At 47.1% G+C, this 27813-nt stretch overlaps 1 protein-coding gene across 2 annotated transcripts in view; it reads left to right on the top strand.

The window, feature by feature from the left end:
* The window catches only part of PIEZO1 (piezo type mechanosensitive ion channel component 1), a 179767-nt gene that overhangs the window by 150876 nt on the left and 1078 nt on the right, over positions 1-27813 (top strand). Inside the window, exons 25-50 of one of the 2 annotated variants that reach the window (XM_007477299.2) lie at positions 275-518; positions 627-723; positions 1370-1538; positions 3483-3572; positions 3804-3889; positions 4499-4570; positions 6541-6641; positions 8989-9106; positions 9460-9516; positions 10476-10648; positions 10945-11057; positions 11446-11658; positions 12633-12891; positions 14058-14246; positions 14566-14887; positions 16034-16133; positions 16851-16998; positions 20519-20733; positions 21293-21451; positions 21853-22000; positions 24285-24473; positions 26466-26558; positions 26704-26876; positions 26975-27097; positions 27178-27257; positions 27475-27655. In XM_007477299.2, coding sequence (XP_007477361.1) covers positions 275-518; positions 627-723; positions 1370-1538; positions 3483-3572; positions 3804-3889; positions 4499-4570; positions 6541-6641; positions 8989-9106; positions 9460-9516; positions 10476-10648; positions 10945-11057; positions 11446-11658; positions 12633-12891; positions 14058-14246; positions 14566-14887; positions 16034-16133; positions 16851-16998; positions 20519-20733; positions 21293-21451; positions 21853-22000; positions 24285-24473; positions 26466-26558; positions 26704-26876; positions 26975-27097; positions 27178-27257; positions 27475-27655 — 3912 coding nt within the window. The remainder of the gene's footprint in view (positions 1-274; positions 519-626; positions 724-1369; positions 1539-3482; positions 3573-3803; positions 3890-4498; positions 4571-6540; positions 6642-8988; positions 9107-9459; positions 9517-10475; positions 10649-10944; positions 11058-11445; positions 11659-12632; positions 12892-14057; positions 14247-14565; positions 14888-16033; positions 16134-16850; positions 16999-20518; positions 20734-21292; positions 21452-21852; positions 22001-24284; positions 24474-26465; positions 26559-26703; positions 26877-26974; positions 27098-27177; positions 27258-27474; positions 27656-27813) is intronic. The other variant, XM_007477300.2, reaches the window with a different exon arrangement.

Below are 27813 nucleotides of genomic sequence, written 5' to 3'. Positions count from 1 at the left end.
TAAGAGCCAGTCCTTAGAGATGGGAGGTCCTGAGTTCAAATCTGGACTCAGACACTTCCCAGCTGTGTGACCCTGGGCAGGTCGATTAACCCCCATTGCCTAGCCCTTTCTCCTCTTCTGCCTTGGAGCCAATACATAGTATTGACTCCAACATAGAAGGTAAAGGTTTAAAAAAAAAAAGGAGTATAGTGCCAGCCTAGCATTTATCCTTTGTTAGAACTGGACTCTGGTCCCCCCAAGACTGGCCATCCCTCTCTCTCCCCCCACCCCATAGATCCTACCTGGATATTTTGAAAGTAGCTGTGTTCCGCTACCTCTTCTGGTTCGTGCTGGTGGTGGTGTTCATCACGGGCGCCACTCGAATTAGCATCTTTGGCCTGGGCTACCTGCTTGCCTGTTTCTACCTGCTGCTCTTTGGGACAACCCTGCTGCAGAAGAGCACCAAGGCACAACTTGTGCTGTGGGACTGCCTCATTCTCTACAACGTCACTGTCATCATCTCCAAGAACATGCTTTCAGTGAGTGTCCTAAACCCAACAGGGAGGGAGCCTTCCCAGCTGCCCTTCCTAGAAGGAGCCCTTGGCCCCTGATGGCCCCGTCTCCCCCTCTCCCCTCCTCTCTTGCAGCTCCTCTCCTGCGTCTTTGTGCAACAAATGCAGAATAATTTCTGTTGGGTCATCCAGGTTTTCAGCCTGGTGTGCACAGTCAAAGGCTACTATGACCGTGAGTAGAAGAGAGGGGAGGATGATGATGTGGTGGTGTTGGTGGGGATGATAACTACTATTTATAGGAGCACTAAGGGTTGAAAAGCACTTTTAAAGTGTTATTTCAAGGGACAACTAGATGACTTAATGTACTGAGAACCAGGTCTAGACATGGGAGATCCTGGGTTCAAATTTAGCCTCAGATACTTCCTAGCTGTGTGACCCTGGGCAAGTCACTTAACCACAAATGCCTAGCTCTTATTGCTCTTCTGCCTTGGAATCAATGCACAATACTGATTCTAAGATGGAAGATAAGAGCTTTAAAAACATTATTTTGTTGGGCCAGAGGGTGAGAAGTCAAGACCGGAGCCCTGATGTTTGTGGGCTGGGGAGAAGGGGAGCTTCTAGAGAAAGATGGAAAGAATCCAATTAATAACCCAGAGGGCCTTTAGTGAGCTCTCATCCATGCTGATGGATGCTGCTGAGTGCATTGTGGGTGCTAGATTTGAGGGGGACCCAGAGAAATGGGGGGTGTAAATATGGATAAAGTAGGGGACTCCCCAGGTGTGTGTATGTGATTACACACATGTGTTGGGGAGGGTTGGGGAGGGGTAATTTGCTTTGGTGGCCCCAGGTGAGCTGAGTGCTGGGATGTGTCTCTTTAGCCAAAGACATGAGCAAGGACCAGGACTGCATCCTGCCCGTGGAGGAGGCTGGCATCATCTGGGACAGCATTTGCTTTTTCTTCCTCCTCCTGCAGCGCCGCATCTTCCTTAGTTACTACTTCCTGCATGTCATGGCTGACCTTCAGGCCACAGCACTACAGGCCTCCAGGTGCGGAGAAGGGGGAACAGAGGGGCAGGGGATGTTCCTGAGAAATGGTGGCTTCTGCCTCTGAATGAAGTTCACTTTGCCAGGTTGGCATGCCGGAGGCTGTGGCTTCTTTCTCTCCTTCTGGGGATTGGTAGGGAAATTTAAGGGAGATGCCCAGTGGGTAATGGGACTTTGGTTACAGATTGGTTGTTCAACAACCATTGACTCAACCAACTGAATCAGCCAGTCCGTCTGTGAACAAACATCTCAGCCAATTTATTCAACCATCAATCTGTCTATCGAGGAGGATTTACTGAGAGCTTTGGGCTCATAACATGCAATTCTACTTCATTATACTTTTTTCTATAAAAAACTGAACTTTTTGCTAAACAACTGAGTAAGAGATTAGTACATTGCATTGAAATATGACGTAAAATTTCGAGCAAGATTTAAAGAAATACAAACACTTAAGTACAATACTAAACCTGAGCTGTTCTCAAACGCTACTTAATTTGAAACAATGTCATGTAATAGAAAGAACACTGAATCGAAGGCAAGACCTAGGCAACCACAGCTCAGCTTCCAACTACCCGGGTGGCCTTGGGCAAGTGACTTCCCTGTTCTTTAAAACGAAAGTGTTGGGGGCAGCCAGGTAGCACAGTAGATAGAATGCCAGGTCTGGAGTTGGGAGATCCTAAGTTCAAATCTGACTTCAAACACTTCCTAACTATGACCCTGGGCAATTTACTTAACCCCCATTGCCTAGCCCTTACTGTTCTTCTGCCTTAGAACTGAAACACAGCATTGATTCTAAGATGGAAGGCAAGGTTTAAAAAAAAAACAAAACGAGGGCGCTGGATGAGATGATCTCTAAGGTCCCTTCTAGCTATGATTCTGTGACCTTGATTTTCTTCTAAGTCTTGAGTAAAACGCAAATTCCTGCCCTACTGGGAATTTTTCTTTGACCTCTGAGCTCTTCTCATCCAATCCCTTCATTTTATAGATGAGGAAATGGGTTTGGAGAAATTAAGTATTTTATCTAGTCACCCAGTCATTTGCATTGAATGCTTAGGTTAATTTATTATACACCAAACTTACACTTGGATTTTGTATTGTTATACAAATATTAATTTAATAATATTGAATATAGTGTTTTATAGAAATGTTTAATTATTATAAGAGATAAAAACACTGGAGACTCTCTGGGTGGATATAGAGATTATTCCATAGAGATCAAGGGCAGGGACATAATGAGAACAGAGAAGCCTCCTTATCTCCCTCTGTTGTGAATTCAGGACTTGTAGTCCCCAGAGATTCTAGATTACGGTACTCCTCTCCTTGCCCCATAGTGGGTTATATTTGAAACCATTGCATATTTGGGCATCTTCACTGATGTCCCCTACCCTGAAGGTGGGTGGCTGTCTCAATGGCCAGTCCAAGGGCAATGGAGATGCAATGCTGGAAATTAAGTCTCTATGAGCTGTCTATAGCTTCCATGGAGAATCTGGGGTCCTGGGGATTAATGGCAAGCTGATTTGATAGAGTATGCCCTCATTACTGGATTAGGCTCTGAGGGGTACAGAAACATGTTAAGACTTGGTTCCGGGGGTGGGGGAGCGAGAGAGAGAAAACTTATTAAGCACCTACTATTGATTTTAGATAATTACATTCTATAAAAATTATTTGAACAATACTGAATCTATCATTTTATAAAATGAATTTTATAGAATTGTATTCTATATGTACTCTGAGCACTGTGGTAATTTCTTAGGCTACAGATAAAAGCAGACCCTGCCCTCAAGAAGATTCCATTTTCTATCTTCTTTCTCTTTCTCCTTCCTTCCTTTCTCCTTTCTCTTTCTGTCTTCTTTCTCTCTCCTTTCTTTTCCCCTTTTTTCTCTCTTTTTCCTTCTCCCTCTTGCTTACTTTCTGAGTCTGTGTGTGTGTCTCTCTCTCTCTCTATAGGGGCTTTGCTCTATATAAGGCCTCCATCCTCAAGAGCATCAACTTCCACCAGCAGGCAGAGGAGAAGTCCTTGGCACAGCTGAAAAAACAGTAAGCATTCTTTCACCCCTCCTAGGACAAGGCCAGCTACAGGGCTTTTGAGGCAGAGCATCAGCCTCAAGGCAGCTGGCCCAGCAAGGGAAGCTAACCATCTCTGAAATGGGTCAGGGGTGATTGCCATTTGGGAGAGGGAAAGGTGGAGCATGTGCTGAATGTATTAAATTAAGCCAAGCTGGAGGGATGGCTTTGAGGACCTCTGACCTCACCCCTTTCTCCTGCTAGAATGGAAAGGATCCGGGCCAAACAGGAGAAGCATCGTTTGGGGCGGACATCTAGTGAATGCCCCTCAGACCCAGATCAAGATCCAGGTGAGAACCAGTCTTGGCTTGGGGACCCGCCGATGATTGCACGCCCAATCTGAGAATGGAGCCTAGATCTAACCACTATACTTCCCAACCAATTCCCACCCCACCTCCATCGCATCCCCAATTTGCCATGCCAGTCATTATACCACTGATAAGACCAAGGGCATGTTGGGGGGGGGCAGTAGCAGAGGGGAGGTTCACTGCCTGGGCTGACAAGGCACCAACCTGAGAATTCTGGAGAGAGTTTGCTGGGCACTGCCCACCTTGCCAAATGTCCTGTTCTTCTGTTTGACCCAATGTGTCTTTGTCTGTGTTGTACAGCCCTTCCCACGTGGGCCATATGACAAGGCAGAAACAGCCTCAGAAACACACCCACATCCACATATACACGTCCTCCCAACATCAGGTGCCACTTACACATCATCTGAGTCAGGGAGGACATCACTAGTCCATTCCCTGTCCCTTTCCTGCCCCTCATCTGCCCCCCACCCCATCACCACCTCTCAGATAGTGAACCCCTCTATCCAGGGTCTCCTGGGGTCAGCATCTCCCCAAGGTCCCATGTTCCCTTAGTGCCACACATTTCACACTCTCATCCTGCCCATTCTGCAGAGCCAGGTGGCCCAAGCGGCTCTTCCCAATCCACAAGGCGATGGTGGCGGCCCTGGTTAGACCATGCCACAGGTACAACTTCCTCCTCCCTGGCTGGGGCCTCAGCAGGTCTGCTGTCCAGCCCCAGCCCCGCAATACTAACTGGATTGATGCCTGGAGGTGTTCTCTTCTTGCTACAACTAGGACCCCATGACTAAGCACAACCCTCGACGCCTTGGTGGCAGAACTCCTGATAACTTCATGTCCCTTTTCCCTCCTCCCTTTTTTCTCTCTCCTTTTTTCCTTCCTCCTTTCTCTCTTCTTTTCCACCTTCTCTGGGACTCAGCCCCCATGTATAACATGAGAAGATTGGACTAAGCAAAGAAATGATGACCAAAGATATTCTGATACTCTCTCCCAGCCTCCTATCCCAAATGAGGACCACAAATAACTCAGAGAGATGCAATGGATACAGTTTCCCTGGTCTTGGGGCAAGCTTCTTTTTTTTATTAACTCTTACCTTCTGTCTTAGACTTGATAGTAAGTATCAGTTCCAAGGCAGAAGATTGCTAAAGACTGGGCAATGGGGGGGGGGGTGTTAAATGACTTGCCCAGGGTCACATGGCTAGGAAGTATGTGAAGTCAGATTTGAAGGTAGGACCACCTGGCTCTATCCACTGAGCCACCTAACTGCCCTTCCCTTTAGTTTTAGCATTATATGCTCTCTTTAAAAAATAAATTTTATTAATATCTTTGTTATCACCTAAATTTTCTCTTCTGAGTTTCCCTTCTTTTTCTCCAAAGGGCCTTTATATTTTCTCAAGTTTTTTCCTCCTAAGTCTTTATCTTCTTTCCTTTTCTCTATTCTCTCTCTACTTTTCTCCCTCTTTCCTTTCCTCCTTTTCTCTTCCTTCTGGTCTCTGGGTTTAGTGTGGGGCTGGATTTATCCAGTGCTCCCTTCTTCCCTTGGTCCTCACCTTGTCCCTGTCTTAGTCCCTGACTTTGGTCCTGTCCTTGTCCCTGCCCCTCACCCTGTCCCTGTCCCCGTCCCCATATTTGTCTTGTTTGGCATGCTGCTAATACTCCTGGTGCTGTGGTTGCTGCTGCCTGCCCTCGCTTTTGTTCGCCTTGCTTGGCAATGCATGATAGATGTGCTTGTTTCTCGCCATCCCTTCTCCTCTGGATCTGATGGTTCATCCAAGATGCACGACGGGGCAGGGAACAGGGGAGCATCAAACAATGAGGTACTGTTGGGATAGCAGGGGCACTACCCCAGGCCCTCATCTCTTATTAAAACTACCCAGTGGAATTGGTTGCCCTGAAAACTAGGGAAGGAAAAGTAGAAATCCTTCTCAAGCTCTATCCCAGGTGACATCCTGCTAGTCTTCTCCCTTCCTCAGTTTCCTTCTTAGGATCAAAAGAAGTGTTCCCTATCCTTGGAGTTTTCTAGGCCCTGAAGATCAGGCTTTATAGCTATCAAACCTCACTTCCACCCTCAGAGAGAGCTCAGTAGGGCTCCTCCCATCTTTTCTTAGGGGAGCATAGCTAATTCTGGGTCAGTCCACTTGAGAAATAATACTGCTATCTGATAGTAGTAGAAATAACAGTAGTACCTGATAGTAGTGCTACTGCTCTAACGAATCACTCTCATCTAGTACAGCCCTCTAAGGTTTGCAAATAGCCTTATTTATATTATCCCACTTGATCCCCCCAAAGCTTCTTCAAGAGAGCTACCAAGAGTGTCATTATCTACATTTTACTGATGAGGAAACTGAGATTCAGGGAAGGGAAATGACTTGTCCAGAGTCATACAGCTAGAAAGCTGACAGAAGGGAAATCTGTGATCATAGCTGTCCACAGCTACTCTCTTGGTGGAATGGGTATAAATCAACTCCTGAAAGCTGACCATTTCAGCTCTTCCTACCTATGGATCCACTCTAAGCTAGAAGAATTGGGCAGTGCCAGGGGGCAGGGCAGGGAGAGGGGTAGCTCAGAGACTCTGATCCTGGTATCCCAGCTTTGGGCCAGACTGGGATGGCATCCCTTATCCCCCTCCCCCACAGTGATCCACTCTGCGGATTACTACCTGTTTGAGTCTGACAGTGAGGAAGAAGAGGAAGCACTACCTGAGGAACCCAGGCCTTCATCACAGAGTGCCTTCCAGGTCAGTTGGGAAGAAGACTGGGTCAGAAGGGGTTTGGGGGGGAAGGGGGAGTGGTGGGGCTCTCTTCTTCCAAATATACTCTGATACCCTCTCCTAACCTCCCAGCCCACACACATCTCTGGTAATACTGAGGAAATTTCTTTTCTTTGTTTGGCACTTGCCTAGAGTATTTCTGACAGTGTCTCCCCAAGTTCTCTCTTGAATGAGCCAAATCCCACTACGTATATTGGTTACAAGGTTCTGCTTTTCTTTGTTTTGTTTTGGCTTGGTTTGGTTTTGCTGGGGAGAGAGAAAATAAAAGCTTGTGAATTGGAAAATTAAATTAAAAACAAACAAACAAACCTACATCTCTGCACTGGGCCCCCATATGTCAAATCTGTTCAACAAGCTGGCATTGAAAGCCTACATTGTTTAGTGTCCCATGCTGGGCCGACGGGAAAGATGGAGAAGAAAGAGACAAGGACCCTTCCTTCACAATCAATCAATCAATACCAATTAGTTATGTACCAGTTAGGTGCCAGGCACTATGCTAAGTGCAGAGGATACAAACATGAAAAAGACAATCCCTGCCCTCAAGAAGCTTACACTCTAATGAGGGAAGACGATTCCTAGAGGAAAGCTAAAAAATGGTGAGGATAGAAGATGGAGAAGCCAAAGAATTCCAAAATGAGGACAGTTCCTACCCCCCCCCATAAAATGAGGGTGTTGAATTTTATTAGTTAGCCCTAAGTCTTTTTCCACAAAATCTCTGCTCTGATGAGGACTTGCAAATGAATCATAGATACATCCAATGCTAGATCCAGAATGTTCTGGCTGCCTCTTATTAGGGTGGTCTAGACAGATGACAAAATGATAGAAAAAGGAGAGGTCCAAAGTTCGAGAGTTGAAGTGGTAAGGATAGTAAGTCTTCAACAGAGATGTCCCAACTCCATGGTATAGACAGAGAAGGGCAGGGCAACCTGTTTTTGTACTCAGTCCAGATGACCCCCAGAAAAACTAAATCTTTCAGTCTCACAACAACCCTGTCCTAATCCTGATGATAGCTCTTCCCCCTCTTTTCCTCTTCCATCCTCAGTCACTAGCCCTAAATTCCTGGTCCTCATCTGATCTTTAGATTAGAAGAGCTGGAAAGATCTTAGAGATCTGGATAGCTGGATTTGGAGCAACTTGTAATCCAACACCTTCATTTATAGAAGAGATTGAAGTTCAAGAAAAGGAAATGATTTGTCCAAGGTCATACATAGGGTTCATGACAGAGCTGGGACTTGAATTCAGTTCTCTTGGTTCCACCTCTAGGGTTCTTTCCATGATCCCATATCATCTTTCAGACAGGTTGTTCCAGGTTTCTCTGAACCCAACCCTTTCATCATTTCTTATAGCAGAACAATATTTCATCATATTGAAATGTCACAACTTGTTCAGTTCTTTACCACCCCAAAAAGGGATACTATAATTATTTTTGTATGAATGGATCTTTCCCCTCTTTCTTTGCTCTTTTTGGATGTGTAGACATAGTAATGGTACTGCTATGCATAGTTTAATAAAAATTTTTGCATAGTTTTTGCAGTTTTCAGACTTAGAGCAATTCTCAACACTACCAACAGCATGTTAATGTGCCTGTTTTCCCACAGCCCCTCCAGCATGTGTCATTTTCTTTTTTTATCTTTGTCAATCTGACAGTAATGAGGTAGAACCTCAACGTTACTATAATTTGTATTTCTCTAATTATTAGTCATTTGGAGCATTTTTTTTCTTGACTGTGGTATTTCTTTTGAAAAATTGCCTGTTCATATCTTTTGACTATTTATCACTTGTATTCCATGAGCTGGATGTGGCATTAGAAAATCATCTATAGAAAGGCTTCCTTAACCCTTTTAATTTCAGTGCCTTTTCTCTTTTAATTATTTCCTATTCATCCTGTCTCTGGCTCATTTGTACATTTTTTTGTTTGTTTGTTGTTTTCCCTATTAGACTGGAAGCTCCTTGGGGGAAGGGGTTGCCTTTTTACTCCTCTTTGTATCTCTAGTGCTTGGCACAGTGCCTAGCATACAGTGGGTGCTTAACAAATGTTTAATGACTGACCTAGATTCAAGTCTTGATACTGCCATTTACTACTTATACAACCTTGAGCAATTTATTAAGTCTCTTTGGGCCTCAATTTCCTAATCTGTAAAATGAAGAGGTCAGACTAAGCGTTTATCAAAAATCCCTTCTAGCTCTCAATCTGGATCCTTATGATCTTATAAACAAGCCTCATCCAAAAGAGAACTGTAATAAGGCAGGCAATGTGCTTGGACCCAGCCCCATGTGGATCCGAGCCACCCACACTTTTTTCCCTTGGGCACAGATGGCATATCAGGCATGGGTGACCAATCCTCAGACTGTCTTGAGAAGACGGCAGCAGGAGCAGGAGCAGGAGCTCCAAGAGGCTGGGGAAGGCCCCTCGATGGACCAGCAGCTGGAAGGTAAGGATGGCAGGGGACACAGAAGGGAGAAGTAGAGTGTTGTCTATCGCTGTCCTGGTAGGATGCTGTCTATGAGATCTAGCTTCGGTCAGGAGCTAAGGGACTATTGTACCCCTATCCAACTGGCCCCTTGACTCCTTCCTTTCTCTGTGCTGGAGTTCTCAGCCAACTCTGCCATTGTCTCTGCCTGGCCCGCCCTGGGACCTGGGATAGCATGGAACGGTCCAATGCTCTGGCAGTGTGTGTGTTGGGGGTGGGGAGTTAGTGCTGGTTCCCTGTGTTAGACACACAGTAGACACTTAGGAAAGCTTGAAGGACTTGCACTGATCTGTTTCTTTGTCCATGTGTCCCAGGGAACAGTGACCACCCAGAGTCTGAGCTGTTGGGGAGCCCCGAAGAAGAGGTGCCCGGTGAGTGAGAGCAGAGGAAGTTCCTTCCTGGGTTCTGTGAGATCTCAGTACAAGGGTCCATCTGTCAGGTGGGCAATGTCTAGCATGAAAGGAGCAGGGCTACCCCTGCTTAGTGGGAGGATGCACACATTGACTATACCCTCTGCCTCCTGACAGACTCCCTGGCCCCTGAGAGCATCATTGTTCTGCCTTGGGAGCTCAGGCACTCAGGACCACCCCCATGACCACAGCACCCTCTAGTTGGCACCCAGTTTTAACCAAGAAGTTGAGGACACATGAGCAATTTCCTCCATACTGAAGATCAGGAATGTGCTACCCCAGACCAGTCTGTGACCTTGTGTGCCACCCACATTCCTAAAGTTCCCTGCTCTACATCTTCCAGCCCAAGTTTCACCATCTGAGAATGAGAAATGGGGCCAAGTTAGGATTGAGTCTTAAAATTATAAGCCAGGGGGGCTCAGTAGATTAAAAAGCAGGCCTAGAGATGGGAGGTCCTGGGTTCAAATCTAGATTCAAACACTTCCTAGCAGTGTGACACTGGGCAAGTCACTTAGCCATCATTGTCTAGCCCTTGCTACTCTTTTCCCTTTGAATCGATACATAGTTTTGATTCCAAGATAAAAGGTAAAGGTTTAGAAAAAAACTGTAACACAATATGGGGAAAAGAGAAACTGAAGTCAGAGGACCTGGGACCAAATCCTGCCTCTGAGATTTATTGCCTATGTCATCTTGGAAAAATCATTTAACTTCCCAATGGCTCAGTTTACTCATCTATAAGATGAGAGGACTGAACTAGATGTCTTCTAGGTCCCTTCCACCCCTGGTTCTAGGGTCCTGGACTCTATGAGAACCTCCTCTTGCCTCCCCAACTTTGGGGAGTGGACAGTGCAGGGCAGTGGGTGGGAAGGGGCTACCCCTCTGTCCCAGACAGCTCAACCCTCTGGCTCCCTTCCCCACAGGCAGAAACAATGCGATGCAACGTTTCCTGAACATCCTGCACTTCCTGTGGGTGCTGGGCCAGGCAGGGGTGGACGGACTGACCCAGTGGCTCAATACCTTCACCCGGCACCATACAAACATATCCACCGTGCTCCAGGCTGAACGCTACGTCCTCACGCAGGAACTGCTCAAGGTGCTGGGAAGGGAAAGCAAGGGACAAAAGATGGTGGGTGGGCCAAGATGGGGAAGCCTTTCCTAGGCACTGCTCACCTAGCTTGGGCAGGTCACTCTTCCTCCACCTTTCTTAGACAGGAAGTGCTAAATAATGCTTGTTGAGTTAATTAATTAAAAAAGCACTGGCCAGCCCTGGGCTATTTCAGTGGAGGAAGTGGAGGGAGGTGGGCTGAGATGAGGGGACAAAGGATCCGAGGCCTTGGCCCTTAGGGGGTCCCAGCTGCCCTGCCTGACACCCAAAGGCTTCCCTCACAGGGAGGTGAAGTTCAGCGGGGAGTGTTGGATGGACTATACCTGAAGGAGGAGGAAGAAGAGCCCGGGCTGCAAGGCCCCTCCACTAGAGACTTCCAGAGCAGCACGGCTTCAAGGCAGGTGCATAGGGGGCCTACTGGGTGGGAAGGAAGGGACTGAATTACTTGGGATGGAGGGAGTGCTTCTTGGACTGATTCCCCCACTTGCTCACACACACACACACACACCCCTTCTTGGCCTTCTAGTCCTCAAAGCTGCTATTGTCACTACATTGGTCCCTACTAAAATAGTAAGCCCATTCCCAATTCCCACCCTGACATCTGCCCCTCTTCCTCTGGCCCCAACCACCCAGGGGCATTGGTGCAAGCCCAACTTTCTCCCCAACCTCATGAACCTTTCCCAAAGTCCCTTGAGGCTGTACAAGGGTATATGATAGAATGAAGGCCTAGAAGACTGCCATCCCCCAAGCTCCCCCTCTGACAGTGTCTCTCCTCTGCCTCACAGTGGGTGTGGGCCAGAGGAGGTCCTCAGCAGTGCGACTGAATACACAGGAGCCACAAGCCCCGTGACCACAGGCTATAACACTCAGAGCAACAGTGAGGAGCTCCTTGGGGACCTCGACACCCCTGAACATGGAGATTTAATCCGAGGCTCCCAGGAGCTCCTGGCCCACCCACGTATCTGGACTAGGACAGCAAGTGAACTACTTCTTAACAGGTATCCCCTCGCCCCATCCTCTGCTCGTAACCATGAGCATTCAGAGTCTTGGAGTCGGGGGGACCACAGGGGTCATCAGCCCTACCTAAAGCCACCTAAAAAGGAGTCTTCTCTATAAGGGGTCTGCCGATGGGTCATCCAGATTCTGTCTGAAAGCTTCAAGTGACAGAGAATTTGTTTCTTCCTGAGGGCTCCCATCCTACTTTGGGGAAGTTATAATTGTTGCTTTCTGAACCCTTCCCTTCCATCTTAAAATCAGTACTGAATATTAGTTTTGAGGTAGAAGAGCCAAAGAGGTTAGGCAATGAGGGTTAAATGACTTGCTCAAGGTCACAAAGCTGGGAAGTCTCTGAGGTCAGATTTGAACCCAAGATCTCCCATCTCCAGGCCACTCTCCACTAAGCCACCTAGCTGCCCCACAGCTATAATTGTTAAGAAGTATTTTATTTATATCTAGGTGAATCTCTTTCTCTCTAGATTCTACCCATTGCTCATAGCCTTGCCCAACAAGGAGAAGCAAAACAAATCTAACTCTTCTTTCATTTGCTGTCCCCTCTCTAGAGGACTGAACTACTTGTCTCTCATGGATCATACAAGAGTTAGAAGGAACTTTAGAAGCCCCCTAATCCGACCCTGTCATTTTATAGAGGAGGAAACTGAGGCCCAAATGGGATTTGAATGCAGGTCCTGTGCCTCTGAAGCCATTGCTATTCCCATCATACCATACTGGAGCATGGGAATCCTGGATAAGGGAATACTGAGTAAAACACGAAGGAGGGGAGGGTTCCAGCCCAGGGTGTCCAGAAAGAAGTTTGCATCAGGGAGATGGTGAAGGTGCTTGGGATCCAGCCTTGCCCACCCTCTTCACCCTGGGCATCTGTGACTAGGATGACTGAACTAGGTGGCTGGAGGCCTGCTCAGAACTAGGGCAATGGAGACACCTCTGCCATCTTCCCCAACTTCTCCTTCCACAGACGATTCAGGTTTGAGGAGCTGGAGGCATCTGAGAACTTTTATAGGAACCAGGGCCGGACCCTGAGGCTACTACAGGCCCTCTACCTCTTTGTGGCTGCCCACTCAGAACTGGTCTGTTACTTCATCATCATTCTCAACAACATGGTCACAGCCTCTGCCGCCTCCCTGGTGCTGCCCGTGCTAGTGTTCCTCTGGGCCATGCTGTCCATTCCCCGGCCCAGCAAGCGCTTCTGGATGACAGCCATCATCTTCACTGAAGTGAGCTTGCCCTTTGGATTCAGAGCCACAGAATGTCAGAGCTAAGGTGTATCTTAGAACATAGAATGTCTGAGTTGGGAAGTCTTAAAATAGAGAATATCAGAGTTGGGACAGAAACGATCTCAGGAAACAGAATTGTCAGAGCTGGAAGGGATCTTTCAAGAGCTGAGAGGGACCTAGAACTTAGAGTGTTAGAGCCTAGAACTTCAAAGGTAAGAGTGCTCATAGAACACAGAATGTTAGAGTTTGGAGAGACCTTAGAACAGAGAATGTCAGAGCAGGAAGGAGCCTTAGAACCTAGAATGTCAGAACTCATAAAAATCTTAGAATTATGAGTGTCAAAGCTAGGAGAGGCCCTAGAATACACAATAACAGAGCCAAAAGGTGCCTTAGAATCGAGAATGTCAGAATTGAGTGAAACCTTAAAACATAGTATGTGAAGAGCTGAGAGGGATCTAGAAGTTCGCATGTTGGAACCTAGAACTTCAGAGCTGGAAGGGGTCTTAGAATCTAGAATTTCAGAATTAGAAGGAACTTTAGGACCTGGAATGTCAGAGCTAGAAGGAGCCTTAGGACCTAGAATGTCAGAGCTACAAGGAACTTTAGAACCTAGAATGTCAGAACCAGAAGGAGCCTTAGGACCTAGAATGTCAGAACTACAAGGAACTTTAGGACCTAGAATGTCAGAGCTAGAAGGAACTTTAGGACCTAAAACATCAGAGTTGGAAGGAGCCTTAGGACCTAGAATGTCAGAACTAGAAGGAACCTTAGGACCTGGAATGTCAGAGCAACAAGGAATTTTAGGACCTAGAATGTCAGAGCTAAAAGAGCCTTAGGACCTAGAATGTCAGAGCTGGAAGAAGCCTTAGGACCTAGAATGTCAGAGCTATGAGGAACTTTAGGACCTAGAATGTCAGAGCTAGAAGGAACTTTAGGACCTAAAACATCAGAGTTGGAAGGAGCCTAGAATGTTGGAGTTAAAAGGACCTTAGAGAGGTTGGCTAGTCCACATCTCTCATGGTACAGATTGGGGAGCTAAGTCAGATGGTGGGACTGAGTAGGACTAAGGAGGGAGAGGTGGTCAGTCAGTTCTTGGCAGACCCCACCTCAAGGGGAGTGATGGTGGTGGCTGCAGTGCCTGGAGCTCCCTCTCCTCTCCTGGGCAGGTGATGGTGGTGATCAAGTACCTATTCCAGTTTGGCTTCTTCCCCTGGAATAGTTCCTCAGTGCTGCGGCGCTACGAGAACAAGCCCTACTTTGCACCAAGAATTTTGGGCCTGGAGAAGACTGACACCTATATCAAGTATGACCTGATTCAGCTCTTAGCTCTATTCTTCCATCGGTCCCTGCTGTTGGTAAGCCTTGCTTCTAGGGTGAGGGTGAAGGATCAAGGTTGTGGGGAAGGGGCAGGGAGATGAGACCCTCCATCTTGGTTTCTCTTTCACCTCTACTTCAAGAAGAGTCTTGAAGTCAGAGGTCACTGACCATGTTGGAGAGGCCTTGACCCATATGGTCAGTTTATGGTCTCGGGTCTAGACCTCAAAGTATAGAGCTCAGAGATTGGTTCTAGGGCCCCTGGCACAGTCTCCAGGAGCTCATGGGTTTTACCTACTTTAACCATTGTCCAAGGAGATGCCAAGGGCTCACTGCGTCCCTCTCCAATTCCCTTTGCAGTGCTATGGTCTGTGGGACCATGAAGGGGACACATTTACCAAGGAGCAGGACCAAGCAGAAGACCAAGACAAGGAAGTATTGGAAGAAAAGTCTGAGCCAGAGCTGCTGCCTCAGGATGAGGTGGGAACAGCGGTCCAGGTTCAGCTGGGGACTCAGGATGGAGTTCAAGTTGAAGATGAAATCCAGGCTGAGGACGGGAAGAGTAATGGGAGCCAGGATGGGGCCCCAGCTCAGGCTGAAGAACCCAAGGACACAAGACGACTCAGCCTTCGCTTTAGAAGGAAGAAGAAGGTCAAAGATCAGGCGGCACCAGTAGCCATCGGTATCACAATAACAGTTACTCTTGGCATTTGTACCCCCAACATCACCAGGAGCATCCTTTCTTACCTTCCAAGCACCAGCCCATTCCTAGTGCATTAAAGCCTCCTGGCTTTGAATGCCAACCCTGTAACTCTCTCCCTGGGGAACCGGAGGCCCTATTGGCCTCAGTGTCTTCTTTTAAAACCAGTAGGTTAGACTAGATCCTGGGTTCTTAAATTTGTTTTCAGTCATGGAGCATTTGGACAGTCTGATGAAACCTAAAAGATTCCTTCTCAGAATACTGTCTTTTTTTTTAAACCCTTAATTTCTTAGTAACAACTCTAAGATGCAGAAGGGCTAGCAAGGGTTAAGTGACTTACCCAGGGTCATACAACTAGGAGGTGTCTGAGGTCAGATTTGAACATAGGTCCTCCCAACTGCAGGCCTGGCACTCTATCTAGCTGCCTGAGAATAATATGTTTAAATGCATAAAATACAATACAGAAGATGACAAAGAAAACCAAAGCTTTGTGTAGATATATACATTTTTTCCCATTCAAGTTCACATACCACCCCTCCCGTACAATCTAAGGTTCTAAGAACCCCTGGAATGGGTGACCTCAACACCTTCTAACATTGTCTATGATTCTATGAACTCCTACAATAAGCAGGGCAGGGAGTATTCCCCCATTTTCTAGACAAAGAAACTGAGGCTTAGGGAGAATGAGTGCCTTGCTTAAGGAAATAATGTCAGTAGTAGAAGCAAGACTAGAATCCAGGTCTCCTAAATACCTGGGAAAAAGCCCTTTGGCCATCACTTCTTTCTTCATCACAGGGAATGTTGCTATTGAGCCCTTACTTTTTAGAAAAGGGGGAGAGGTGGCCCTGCCCAATCTAGTTGAGGAGAGAAACTGCCCAGTGCAGGATTCTCATGACCAGATGCCCCAAGAACATGGTGGGATGGAGCTAGGGATCCTCCAGCAGGAAGACAGGCCTTATAGAGGATGCTCTCCCCCCCAAAGCCCCGGGATCCCAAGTAGCCAGAGGAGCCTGTGATAGGTAAGCACCCAAAGGGCTGTCCCCTGGCCAAAAGAAGCCCCAGACCAGCAAATGACCCCCTAGCCCCAGGCCTGACCTCTTCTGATAAGCCTTCCTCCCTGCCCTGCAGAGGAAGAGGAACCCAAAGGAAAAAAAGAGAAGAGGACAAGCCATTCCCGGGAGAAGATGAAGGCCACAGGACTCAAAATCAGGCGCTTCTGCAAGACTCTGTACGTACCCCCAGCTTTGGTCCAAAGCCAGGCTGGAGCTACCAAACAGCATCATTTCAGGGCTTGGAGAGGGTGCCGTGGAGGGGCTGCTTGGGCTGGGAGGGATGAGGCAACTGGGCTGAGGGGGGCCCAAGAACCCCCCCACCATCAGCCTGTCTCTCTCGGAGCTCCTTCTCTCGCCAGTCCTGACATTCTTAGGGGAAAACTCCAGGAAGCTCCCAACCAAAAGTCACCAGCCAAATGATCCCACCATGAGCTAATTAACAAGGATTTGAAGGATTTACTTGTGTTCCATGCACCATGCTACGCACTGGGCATAGAAAGAAAGGCTAACTAAATAAAGCACCCACCGTCCCTGCCCTCCAGAACTTATATCCTAAAGGGAGAGGATCACATGTAATATTTAGGTAGAAACAGGATATATACAGAGTGAATGAAAAACGCTTTGAGAGAGGAAGCCACTGGGAGAGGAGGAGGGGGTGGGCACGTGCAGGGAAGACCTGCAGAAGGTAGAATTGGAGCTTACTCTTGTAGGACACGGACAAATGAAGAAGAGGTAAGAGCTTTCCAGGCATGAAGGGCACTGCCAGTGCAAAGGAATGGAGGCTGGAAATTGTGTCTCAGTTAGGCAGGGGCTGGTGCTTTTGTAGTGACAGGGAAAGGGGGTACCCTAGAGGTCTGGTTCCCAGGTCCTGAGGTGCCACCCATCTCCACCAGGGTGCAGAATATATACCAGCCCATACGTTGTTTCTTCTGGGACATCCTGCACACCCAGTACCGAGCAGCCACCGATGTCTATGCCCTCATGTTCCTGGCAGATGTGGTTGATTTCATCATCATCGTCTTTGGCTTTTGGGCCTTTGGGGTAAGAAATGCCCTCTCCTTCCGCTCTTAGGAGTCATTTGACTAGTCATTGAGCAGTGGACCAAAGTAAATCGAAGGTCTCATCCAGCCTTGATCACAAAATCCTCTCAAGGTTTTCGTTTTTCTCCCATGCCCTGTTTGTGCCCACTGGTGCAGAGAATGTTAGAAGAGAGGGAGATACAGCCCTGCCCAGTCCAGTGGAGGAGAGAAACTGCCCAGTGCAGTATTCTCATGACCAGATGCCCCAAGGACATTCCCTCCCACCCAGACCGCCATCTTGTTTCATCTCCATCTCCCCACCAAAACTCAGTCAAGTCAAGGAGTATTTTTTGGGTACCTGCTCTAATAGGAAGGATAGTTCATGCTTGCCAGGTTACAAAGGACTCTGCATCGTAACTGTGAAAAAATAGGTGGTGAAAAGGCTTATCCCCATTTTGCATATGAGGGAACTGAGGTTCCAAGTGGTTATTTTCCCTCACCACACAGGTAAGCCGTGGCAGAGCTGGGGCTCAAACCACCTTCTAACCCCAAGATCAGTACTCAATGAATTAATGAATGCATCCATGAATGAATGAATGAATGGATAAACAAGCATGCACTATGCATTGCAGTGTAGTAAGCACTGAGGATACACATGTGAGGCAGTTCCTTCCTGTAAGGGGTTTACAAAGGGAGACAACCAATATCGGGGCTGGAGAAGGCCATTAGGTCTGAGAGTCACAAGATGGTGAGTGGAGCCAAAGGGCAGTGAATAGGCTCGTCTTGTCTTTCCCAATAGCAATAACACTTGCATCGGTTCATGTACGTCTTCTCGTGCTTCTCTGTGTTCATCAGAGTCACTGTCATACACCACTGTGTTTAGCCATTACTCAATTTAATGGGCATTACTCACTTTCTTATGATCTTCTGCTACATAAAGTGCTCCTATAAATTTTTTGGTGATTATGGGGGGAAAATTGATTGATTAGTCAAGAGCAGAAGTGAGACGTATGTGGAGGAAGGCGCTTGAGTGGGAGCAAAGATACCTGCTCTGGGGAGGACCTGCTGTCCTGGGAGACAAAATCTGGGGCCTCTGGCTACCATGGGTTACCACCAATCAGTACAGCCCTGTATGCTCCAGGGAAGGGTACCAGAAGGGATGGAGATGGCCTTCTGTGGTCTGATCCAAGGGCCCCGCTGGCTGGAGAGGACACCAAGCCACTGCCTCTCAGATAAATGCCTACCTTGGGAGGGAATTGTCCCAGGGGCACATAGAGCCCAGGGCGGAGGGCATCTCCTCAGCCCATACTGGTTCTCCCTCATCTAGCCCATAATCTAGACCTTCTTCCCTTACCCATCATTGAATACCTACTGAGTGTAAGGCACTTCCTCATCCACTGTCTAATTTTCTTCTCCAGTTGTTTAAGACATTTGACTTATTTCCATAATCAAACTATAAGCACTTTAAACTCAGGGACTAAGTGTAACCTTGGACATCTACATCACTTCTCCCCGGGGCCCTGATCAACATGGTGGATAGAGCACTGGACTTGGAGGCAGAAGCACCTTCTCCAATAGCTACCTGCCTCTCAGGAGCCTTAGTTTTCTCACTGCAAAATAGATATAACAAGACTCAGAGAGCCTGCTTTGAATGGTTGGTATTGAGGTTTAGGAGAGAGAATAATTCATAGACTGTGCTTTGAAATTGTTAAAGTAATCCTAGTGGGTGTGAAGCCTAGGGCTAGAATATGAGGATACAAAGACAAAAATGAAAAACAAGCCTTCCTTCCTTCCTTCCTTCCTTCCTCCCTCCCTTCCTTCCTTCCTTCCTTCCTTCCTTCCTTCCTTCCTTCCTTCCTTCCTTCCTTCCTTCCTTCCTTCCTTCCTTCCTTCCTTCCTTCCTTCCTTCCTTCCTTCCTTCCTTCCTTCCTTCCTCCTTTCCTCCCTCCCTTCCTCCCTCCCTCCCTCCCTTCCTTCCTTCCTTCCTTCCTTCCTTCCTTCCTTCCTTCCTTCCTTCCTTCCTTCCTTCCTTCCTTCCTTCCTCCTTTCCTCCCTCCCTTCCTCCCTCCCTCCCTCCCTTCCTTCCTTCCTTCCTTCCTTCCTTCCTTCCTTCCTTCCTTCCTTCCTTCCTTCCTTCCTTCCTTCCTTCCTTCCTTCCTTCTTTCCTTCCTTCCTTCCTTCCTTCCTTCCTTCCTTCCTTCCTTCCTTCCTTCTTTCCTTCCTTCCTTCCTTCCTTCCTTCCTTCCTTCCTTCCTTCCTTCCTTCCTTCCTTCCTTCCTTCCTTCCTTCCTTCCTTCCTTCCTTCCTTCCTTCCTTCCTTCCTTCCTTCTTTCCTCCCTCCCTCCCTCCCTCCCTCCCTCCCTCCCTCCCTTCCTTTCTCTCTCTCTCTTTCTTCCTCCCTCCCTGCCTTCCACCTTTCCTTCTATTCCCAACATGTAAATAATAGCAAATGAGAATATAGCTTTTTATATATATTATATAAATAGCATATATGTGTGTATATATAATTTATATAGCATTTAAATCATTCATTCCTCACAATGAAATGAAATGATCCTGGGAGGTAGTCTTATCGTTATCTCCATTTTACAGATGAGGAAATGGAGGCAAACAGAGGTTAAGTGACTTGCCCAGGGTCTCATGGCAAGTAAATATCTGAGACAGGATTAGAACTTGGGTCTTTCAGTCCACCACTGTAACCACTGTACTACCAGCTACCTCTGTACAACAAAGATTATCTCCGTTTTACAGATGGGGAAATAGGTTCATGGAAGATTCATGATTTACCCATGGTCAGAATCAGGATTTGAATTCAGGTCTCTCCTGACTCTAATCCTCTTTCTACTCTTCTTTTCTTGCTCTGAAATTCCATAGCCATGTGATTCTTTTCTCCAGTGTATATTATTGGGTACATAGCAAGAGGTCACTAAATGCTTTTAGCTGATTGAGAGGAAAAGACCAGAACTATACAAGACAGGGATACCTTGAATACCAGGGAATCATGCCCATTTTCTAGATCATAAAAAAACACTGGACTAGGAATCAAGCGACCTGGGTTCTAGACTCACTCCATTGGGGTCAGTAGTTTGGGTTATGTCCAACTCTTCGGGAGTCCACTTGAAGACTTCTTGGCAAAGGAATTGTGGGTTCTAAAATTAATAATAAATAACTAAATATTATATTTTATAAAGTTTTATTAATAATAACTAAAGCAAAAGAACTAGCCAACTTCAGAATGGTCGCAGGTGCAAAAGAGGAAGAGCCATTTAAATACAATCATGCAAAATGTGGGGATGCAGAAAAAAGGAAAAAGGATTCTAGCAATACAGAAAAGAACTTTGGGTAATGTAGTTTTGTTTAGGGGTTCAAGAATTTCTAACTATACAGAATGGTTTGCCATTCCCTTCTCCAATCAGTTCCATTAGTAGTTGTTTATATGATCCTTCTCTGTGACTTGGTTTCCTTGCCTATTAAGAGGAGAGGGATGGCTCTATGCTCTCAAAAGCCTTCTGAGGATGCTAATATCTTCCTCATCCTTCCAGAAACACTCAGCTGCCACAGACATTACATCCTCGCTGTCAGATGACCAGGTGCCTGAGGCCTTCCTCGTCATGTTGCTCATCCAGTTTGCCACTATGGTCATTGATCGGGCCCTGTACCTGCGTAAGACAGTGTTGGGAAAGCTCATCTTCCAGGTCATCCTTGTGTTTGGGATCCATCTCTGGATGTTCTTTATCCTGCCCGCTGTCACAGAAAGGTTGGCACAGAGTGGGAGGTGGAGAGGTGCTGACCCTGACTTGGGAAGGGTTGGGTCAGGGCACATTCCATGACCACTAGGTAGACTTTAGCCATGGAAGCCTGGCGGATTGGGGTGGAGCTGGAGGGCCACCTAATCTTCCTCCAAGGCACCCCCACAGACACATACAGACCAGGCATCCATGCCTTTGATGGCATGGAAAGAAGAGATTGGGACAGAGGGGCTTACTCAGAGATTCTTGGCCAATGGGGCCAATGTCAACATGGCTGTTGACAATGGGAGACTAAGGAACCAGTAGCTGATGTGGATCCCAAAGTTCCAGCTCTATTAATTAGAAGATTTGGGGGTCTTCTCTGACTGAATCTGAGTCCAGGTTGCCTAAAATGATAAGGAGCAAGTCCCAATAGCTGTGTAACAAGGGATAACTTTATGGATAATCTCCATGAAGACTACTCCTCCCATTTCTATTAGCTGTTGTTCCTTATCTCTTCTCCCTTTTGTGGCTAAACTCATGGAGCCAGGGATTTGAGTTTGGGGTACCACTTTCCTCCCTCTGCAGGATGTTCAGCCAGAATGCTGTGGCCCAGCTGTGGTACTTTGTAAAGTGCATCTACTTTGCCCTATCAGCATACCAGATACGTTGTGGGTATCCCACCCGCATTCTGGGCAACTTCCTCACCAAGAAATATAACCACCTCAACCTCTTCCTGTTCCAGGGGTAAGCTCCAGGTCTCATCCCTTCAATTCTAGAGCAGTTACTCCTAGGTACTCCAAGTTAGCTTTACCCCGTGGGGCCATCTATATCTTAATTCCACTCTCCAATCATAGAATTAGAAGGTACAACCTCTCATCACTGGGATCTAGCTTTTCCCCTGGCAACCCAAATGTAGGACACCATGGGAAGTTGACACTGAAAGGGCCCTCAGGGATCATCAAGAAGAAGCCCTCCCTATTTTACAGATGAAGAAACTGAGGCCCAGAGACAAGAAGTAATCCCAGTCAGAGGGTCTAGATCCTAGACTCAACCAAGATGTCCTTCCTCTTCCTGCTAAGGGACAGAGGTCCTGGGGAGAAGACAGGGCCAGGGGTTGATACATGAATCCTTCTGTCTGGGAGCAGATTCCGGCTGGTGCCATTCTTGGTAGAGCTACGGGCTGTGATGGACTGGGTGTGGACAGACACTACGTTATCCCTGTCCAACTGGATGTGTGTGGAGGATATCTATGCCAACATCTTCATTATCAAATGCAGCCGAGAGACGGAGAAGGTAGCAATGAGCCCCTAAGCCTGTGCGGAATTAGTGTAAAGAAGGAGAAGGGAGGGAGGGAGGGATGGGATTAGTGGAAGAAAGGAGAAGGAATGGAGGGAGGAATAATGAATGGATGGATGGATGGATGGATGGATGGATGGATAGATGGACAGACAGATAATTGGAGACAGGTAAGGATGTTTGAGGAAATATCAATGTTTCTTAGTATGAGGCTAACCAGGTGGTACTGGATAGTAGAGAGGATAGAGCATCAAGCATAGAGTCAGGAAGACCTGAGTTCAAATCCAGACTCAGATGTTCACTAGTTGTGTGATCTTGTACAAGTAATTGACCCTGTTTTCCTCAGTTTCCTCATCTGTAAAATGAGCTGGAGAAAGAAATGGCTAACTACTCCAGTATCTTTACCAAGAAAATCTGCAAAAGGGGGTCACCAAGAGTAAGACAGAACTGAAAAATGACTGAACAACAACTGACTGAGTGAGGGCAAGAGTTGATATGGAGAGAAAGCCAAACATTGAACTCACTGAAGAAAAAAGAGAATGTCCTAGTAGTCACTAGACAGAAGCTAGCCAATTTTTGACTAAGTGGTAGATATGGATTGAGTGAAACTTTTAGGAGAAGTTACTAAGTGACGGTGGTAGAAAGGGGAGCCTGGAAGTGTCAGTTGGGAGCCAGGAGTATTCCATCCCCTCCACCTCTACTAGTGCTGACAGTATGCTAGAACGTGTGACCAAGGAGGCTTCTTCATCAGAAGGGAGCTGGATCTCAGCCACAAGACTGGAGGAATGGGAAAATAAATAATTTCAGATGTAAGTAAGTTTGTTACCTACTAAGCAAGTATTCTAGATGGTCCAATAGTGGAGAAGGAAGAGAATAAGCATTTCTATAGTGACTACTATGTGCACAGTCACTGTGGTCCAGTAGAGGGAAAGAAAGGAATAAACATTTATACATACCAGGTACTGTACTAAGGGCTTTAAAAAGATCTTGCCTGATCCTCACAACAACAATAATGCCGGGCGGTAGGTGCTATTATCATCTCTATTTTACATTTGAGGAAACTGAGGTGAACAGCAGTTAAGTGACTTGGCCAGGGTCACATAGCTTAGTAAATAAGGTCAATTTATACTCAGATTGTCTTGATTCCAGGCTCAGCACTGTAGCTACCTCAGTGGGTGGATCAATAGAATGATTGAACAATGGAATAGTAAATAGAATGATTTTTGTTCATTTGGGATTTTCTTGGCAGAGACTCTGGAGTGCTTTGCATTTCCTGATCCAGCTCATTTTACAGATAAGGAAACTGAGGCAAGCAGGGTGAAGTGACTTGCCCAGAATCACCCAGCTAATACATTTTTTGATGCCAGATTTGAACTCAGGAAGATGAGTCTTCCTGACTCTAGGTCTGGTGCTCTGTGCACTATGGCACCACCTAGCTGTTCTGATAGAATGATAGGTAGATGGATAGATAGTACAAATTAGGCAGATGGATAGGGGTAGGGAGTCCCTGCCTTTAAGCAGCTTCTGTTCTAATGGGGAAAGACAATTTTCAGGGAGAGCCAAAACCTGGTGAGAGAGAGGTGGGGTGAGAAGATAGGGTAACCTTTTGGGGCAAGGCTGCTGGTGAGAGAGTGAAGTCTGGAGAATAGGTTGAGCCTGAGGCAAGTGAGCATGGTAGGAGCCCCTCATGAAGTGCTGGTCTGGTTTAGAGATTCACCAGGGATCAAGGAGCCCTCGAGTCCTGATTTAGAAGAATTGGTGGAATTGGGAAATTGCTCAGATGGGCACATATCAAAATCTCCCAGTGTGATGAAGCCTTCAAAGAGGCTATTCATGTTTGGACTGAGTTACTAGATGTTTGAGAAGCAAATATCAGGAGAGGGCCATGTAGGAGAAAGGAACAATGGCAGCAAAGGTGACAATTTTTGGAGAATGGCAGATACTATCATCATGTGTCTGACGTATGACACATGTGTAAGATGGGAGCTCCCTCTTTATTTGGGAATTGGTGTTGGAAAGAAGGGAATTTGGGGTTGCATTGAGCAGGTACACCTAGCTTACATAGGATGATAAGAAGAAGCAGGCTTGGAATGCCAAGTTAAGGAGTTTGGATCATCCATCTGGTAGACAGTGGCAAATCATTCAAGGTCTTCCATGATGCCACCAAATCAGGAGAAATGCCACATCTTCCTCCATATCCTCCTTGGCCTCTGTCCTGCACTGGGTATGGGTCCTTCCTGTTCAGAATATTCACTTGCTCTACTTTTCCATCTCGTTCTAGAAATACCCACAGCCCAAAGGGCAGAAGAAAAAGAAGATTGTCAAGTATGGCATGGGGGGCCTCATCATCCTCTTTCTCATTGCCATCATCTGGTTCCCACTGCTTTTTATGTCTCTGGTGCGTTCTGTAGTTGGAGTGGTCAATCACCCCATCGATGTCACTGTCACCCTCAAGCTCGGTGGCTATGAGGTAAGAAGCCTGGGGGTCTCCCCAAGATCCTTGAACTCTTCATATTCCTGGGTTAGAAGGAACCAGACCCCTCAGTCTGTCTGAGAACAGAGCTTATCATACCTGGAGTTCTCTGATCCAGCCAGACTTCCCAGGGTGGCCATGCCTCTGGTTACCCATCAATGGCAAAATAAGGAAAGATATGGGCAGGGATAGATGAAAGTTGCCCTTTAGCTCTGGTAATATGGGGCAGGATGGTGTAGTGAGAAATGCAGTGAGGAGCAGGAAACCTAGGTTTGAATCTTTTGCTACTATCTTTTTTTGTGTGTGCATCTGTGTGTCTCAGCCCTTTACCTTTTCTCTCCAAGAATCTATATAAAGTATCAGTTCTAAGGCAGAAGAGTGGTGAGGGCTAGGAAATGGGAGTTAAGTGACTTGCCCAGGGTCACCCAGCTAGGAAGTGTCTGAGGCCAGATATTAACTCAAGATCTTTCATTTCTAGGCCTGACTATCCACTGGGCTACCTAGTTGCCCCACCTTTGCTACTATCTTCATGACGCTGGGCATGTTCTGGCTGAGCCTCAATTTCCTCATCTGGAAAATGAGTGGGTTGGTGGAGCAGCTAGGTGGCAGTGTAGATAAGAGTGCCAGGGCTGGAGTAAGAAGGACCTGAGTTGAAATCTGGCCTCAAACACTTCCTAGCTGGGTGACCCTAGCCAAGTCAAGTCACTTAAACCCAACCTTTGCCCTTCTGTTTTAGGATTACAACTAGAATAAATATTGTGGGTTAAAAAACAAACAAACCCCTAAATAACCTGAGCCCTTCTACCTAGAAACCTGTTATTCCTGTGTTTGAATTCGGGCCCATTACTAGCTCTCCTGAACTCATTGATCTCATTTGTCAAATGGGGGAAATTGGATTGTTGTGCCTGGCTCAGTAGAGAGCCAAATCTGTCTCCATAGGTCTTAGGTTCAAATTTAGCCTCAGATACTTCCTACCTAGCAGTGTGACCCTGGCCAAGTCACTTAACCCCCACTGCCTAGCCCTCACTGCTCTTCTGCCATGGAACTGATCCTCAGTATCAATTCTAAGACAGAAGGTAAAATTTTGAAAAGAAAAATCACCTGAAATGAATGAATATAGGTGGTAGTTGAAGTCATATTAATCAATGAGATTGGAGGAATTTGGAGTAGGAGGGAAATTGTCTGGGAGAACATGGTAAAAGGAGAACCCAAGGATGATAAGAAAATTTCTTAATAGCAGTTCATAGATATTTATTATAAAGAATTTATTTTATTTAATCCTTACAACCCCATGAGTGGGTAGTTATTATCCCAGTTTTATAGGTGGGGAAAATTGAGATTGAGAACTGTTAAGCGATTTTTGCCCAGTGTCACAGCTTGAGGTAGAATCTGAACTCAAGTCTTCCTGACACTATGTTCAAGTCTGGCCACTCTGTCACTAAGCTATCAATAGTGTGAATGGAAGAGATAGGTTTGAATTTCCACCATTTAGGAACCTGGAGGAGGTCTAGGGTCTGACCATATGATGGTGCTTGGCTGAAATGGGGTGGGGGTTGTCAGATCTGGGGGAGACTGGGAAACTATGTGGTCAGACCACATGTGGTAATGAGGTACCACAAGATGGTGGCAGTAATGGGAATGCCTGGGTTGGGGAAATAGGAAGACATGAGTTAAGTCCCGAGGCCACTGTTTTGAGAGGGGCACCAAGTGGTGGGGAGAGGAGACGTTATAATAAAAAGGTCATTGAGGTGATAGAGTTCTAGAAATGGTGGTGGGGAACCTCTTATCACTACCCCCCCCCTCCACATTTGTGAAGAGGAGTCTGAGGAGAGCCAGGGACCTATTTAGTTGGGAAGAGGGAAGACAGTTGGCTGATTGGGGGTGGGGTGGGGTGGGGAGTTAAGGTAAGCGATGGCATCCTACCAGAGGAGCTAGAGCAGGGGGAATTCCTGTGAGACTGAATCTACCCTTCCCCACTTCACCCCTCAGCCCTTATTTACTATGAGTGCCCAGCAGCAGTCCATTGTACCCTTCACACCTGACACCTATGAAAAGCTGACCAAGAAATTTGACCCTTTTCCAGTAAGTTGCTCTGCCTCCTGGTGAGTGAGGCATGGGCAAGGGTGGGAAAGTGGGAAAAGGGAGGGATGATGGGGGGGGGGCGGAAAGGGAGGGGAGGTGATGGACTGGCCAGCTAATTCTGTACACCCCTTCCACTCCGATACAGCTGGCCATGCAGTTCATCAGCCAATACAGCTACGAGGACATAGTCACAGCTCAAATTGAGGGCAGCTCAGGGGCCTTGTGGCGCATCAGCCCCCCCAGCCGGGAACAGATGAAAAAAGAATTGTACAATGGTACCTCTGACATCACCCTTCGGTTCACCTGGAACTTTCAGAGGTCTGAAAGCCTAGCAGACTACTGGCAGTGCCCACTTGGGGGTGTGGGTGGGAACTATCTGCCTTGCCCATGGCACTCACTCTGCCCCATGCCTGCAGGGACCTGGCCAAGGGAGGCACTGTGGAGTACACCAACGATAAACACACAATGGACCTCACCCCCAATAGTACGGAGCGGAGGCAGCTGGCCAGCCTGCTGGAAGGGACCTCCAACCAACCCGTGTAAGGGTCACCCCCTTCACCAGGGAAGGGAGAGGGCAGGCAGGCAGTACCATCCTGACTCCATCACTCTTACATTGTAGGGTCATCCCTAACCTCTTCCCCCAATACATCCGTGCCCCCAATGGTCCTGAGGCCAACCCAGTCAAGCAGCTACAACCAGGTGAGTGTGACCAGCAGTGGGTTGGGTAGGAAAGAGGGACAGGATAGTTGTTTCTCTTCTTAGGACTAGTTAATGGTCTCCACAGGGACCTCCAGGATCTAGCCAGTGCTTCAGGAAAGAGTCTAAGGCCCCTGACGGTGCCAAGAGACCCATTCTATGGGCTGGGGGTCTGGATGGATTAATGCCTACCTCAAGACTTCTGCATCTATTTCCCCAGATGAGGAAAAAGACTACTTGGGGGTGAACCTGTCCTTGCAAAGGAATCAGATGGGAGACAGCTTCCTGGAGTGGTGGGTGATCACTATTCAGGACTGCCAGCCAGACTGTAACATCCTGCCCATGGTCATCTTTAGTGACAAAGTCAGCCCCCCCAGCCTGGGCTTCCTAGCTGGATATGGGTGAGTACTGGAGCCTCTAAGGGTATGTAGGGAAGGGGGAGGAGAGGAGACCATCGGCCAGACCCCATCTCCACTCCTCTGTGGCCTGAGAACAAGACTTTCCCATTTGGGGAGTGGGGAGTGGGAATATGTGAGACAAGAGGGTAGACTACTTTGTC

The sequence above is a fragment of the Monodelphis domestica genome, chromosome 1, assembly GCF_027887165.1.
Source record: "Monodelphis domestica isolate mMonDom1 chromosome 1, mMonDom1.pri, whole genome shotgun sequence".
In the NCBI taxonomy this organism is placed as follows: domain Eukaryota; kingdom Metazoa; phylum Chordata; class Mammalia; order Didelphimorphia; family Didelphidae; genus Monodelphis; species Monodelphis domestica.
The sequence above is the reverse complement of the archived record's forward strand: the minus strand, read 5'-3'. Positions and strand labels throughout refer to the sequence as shown.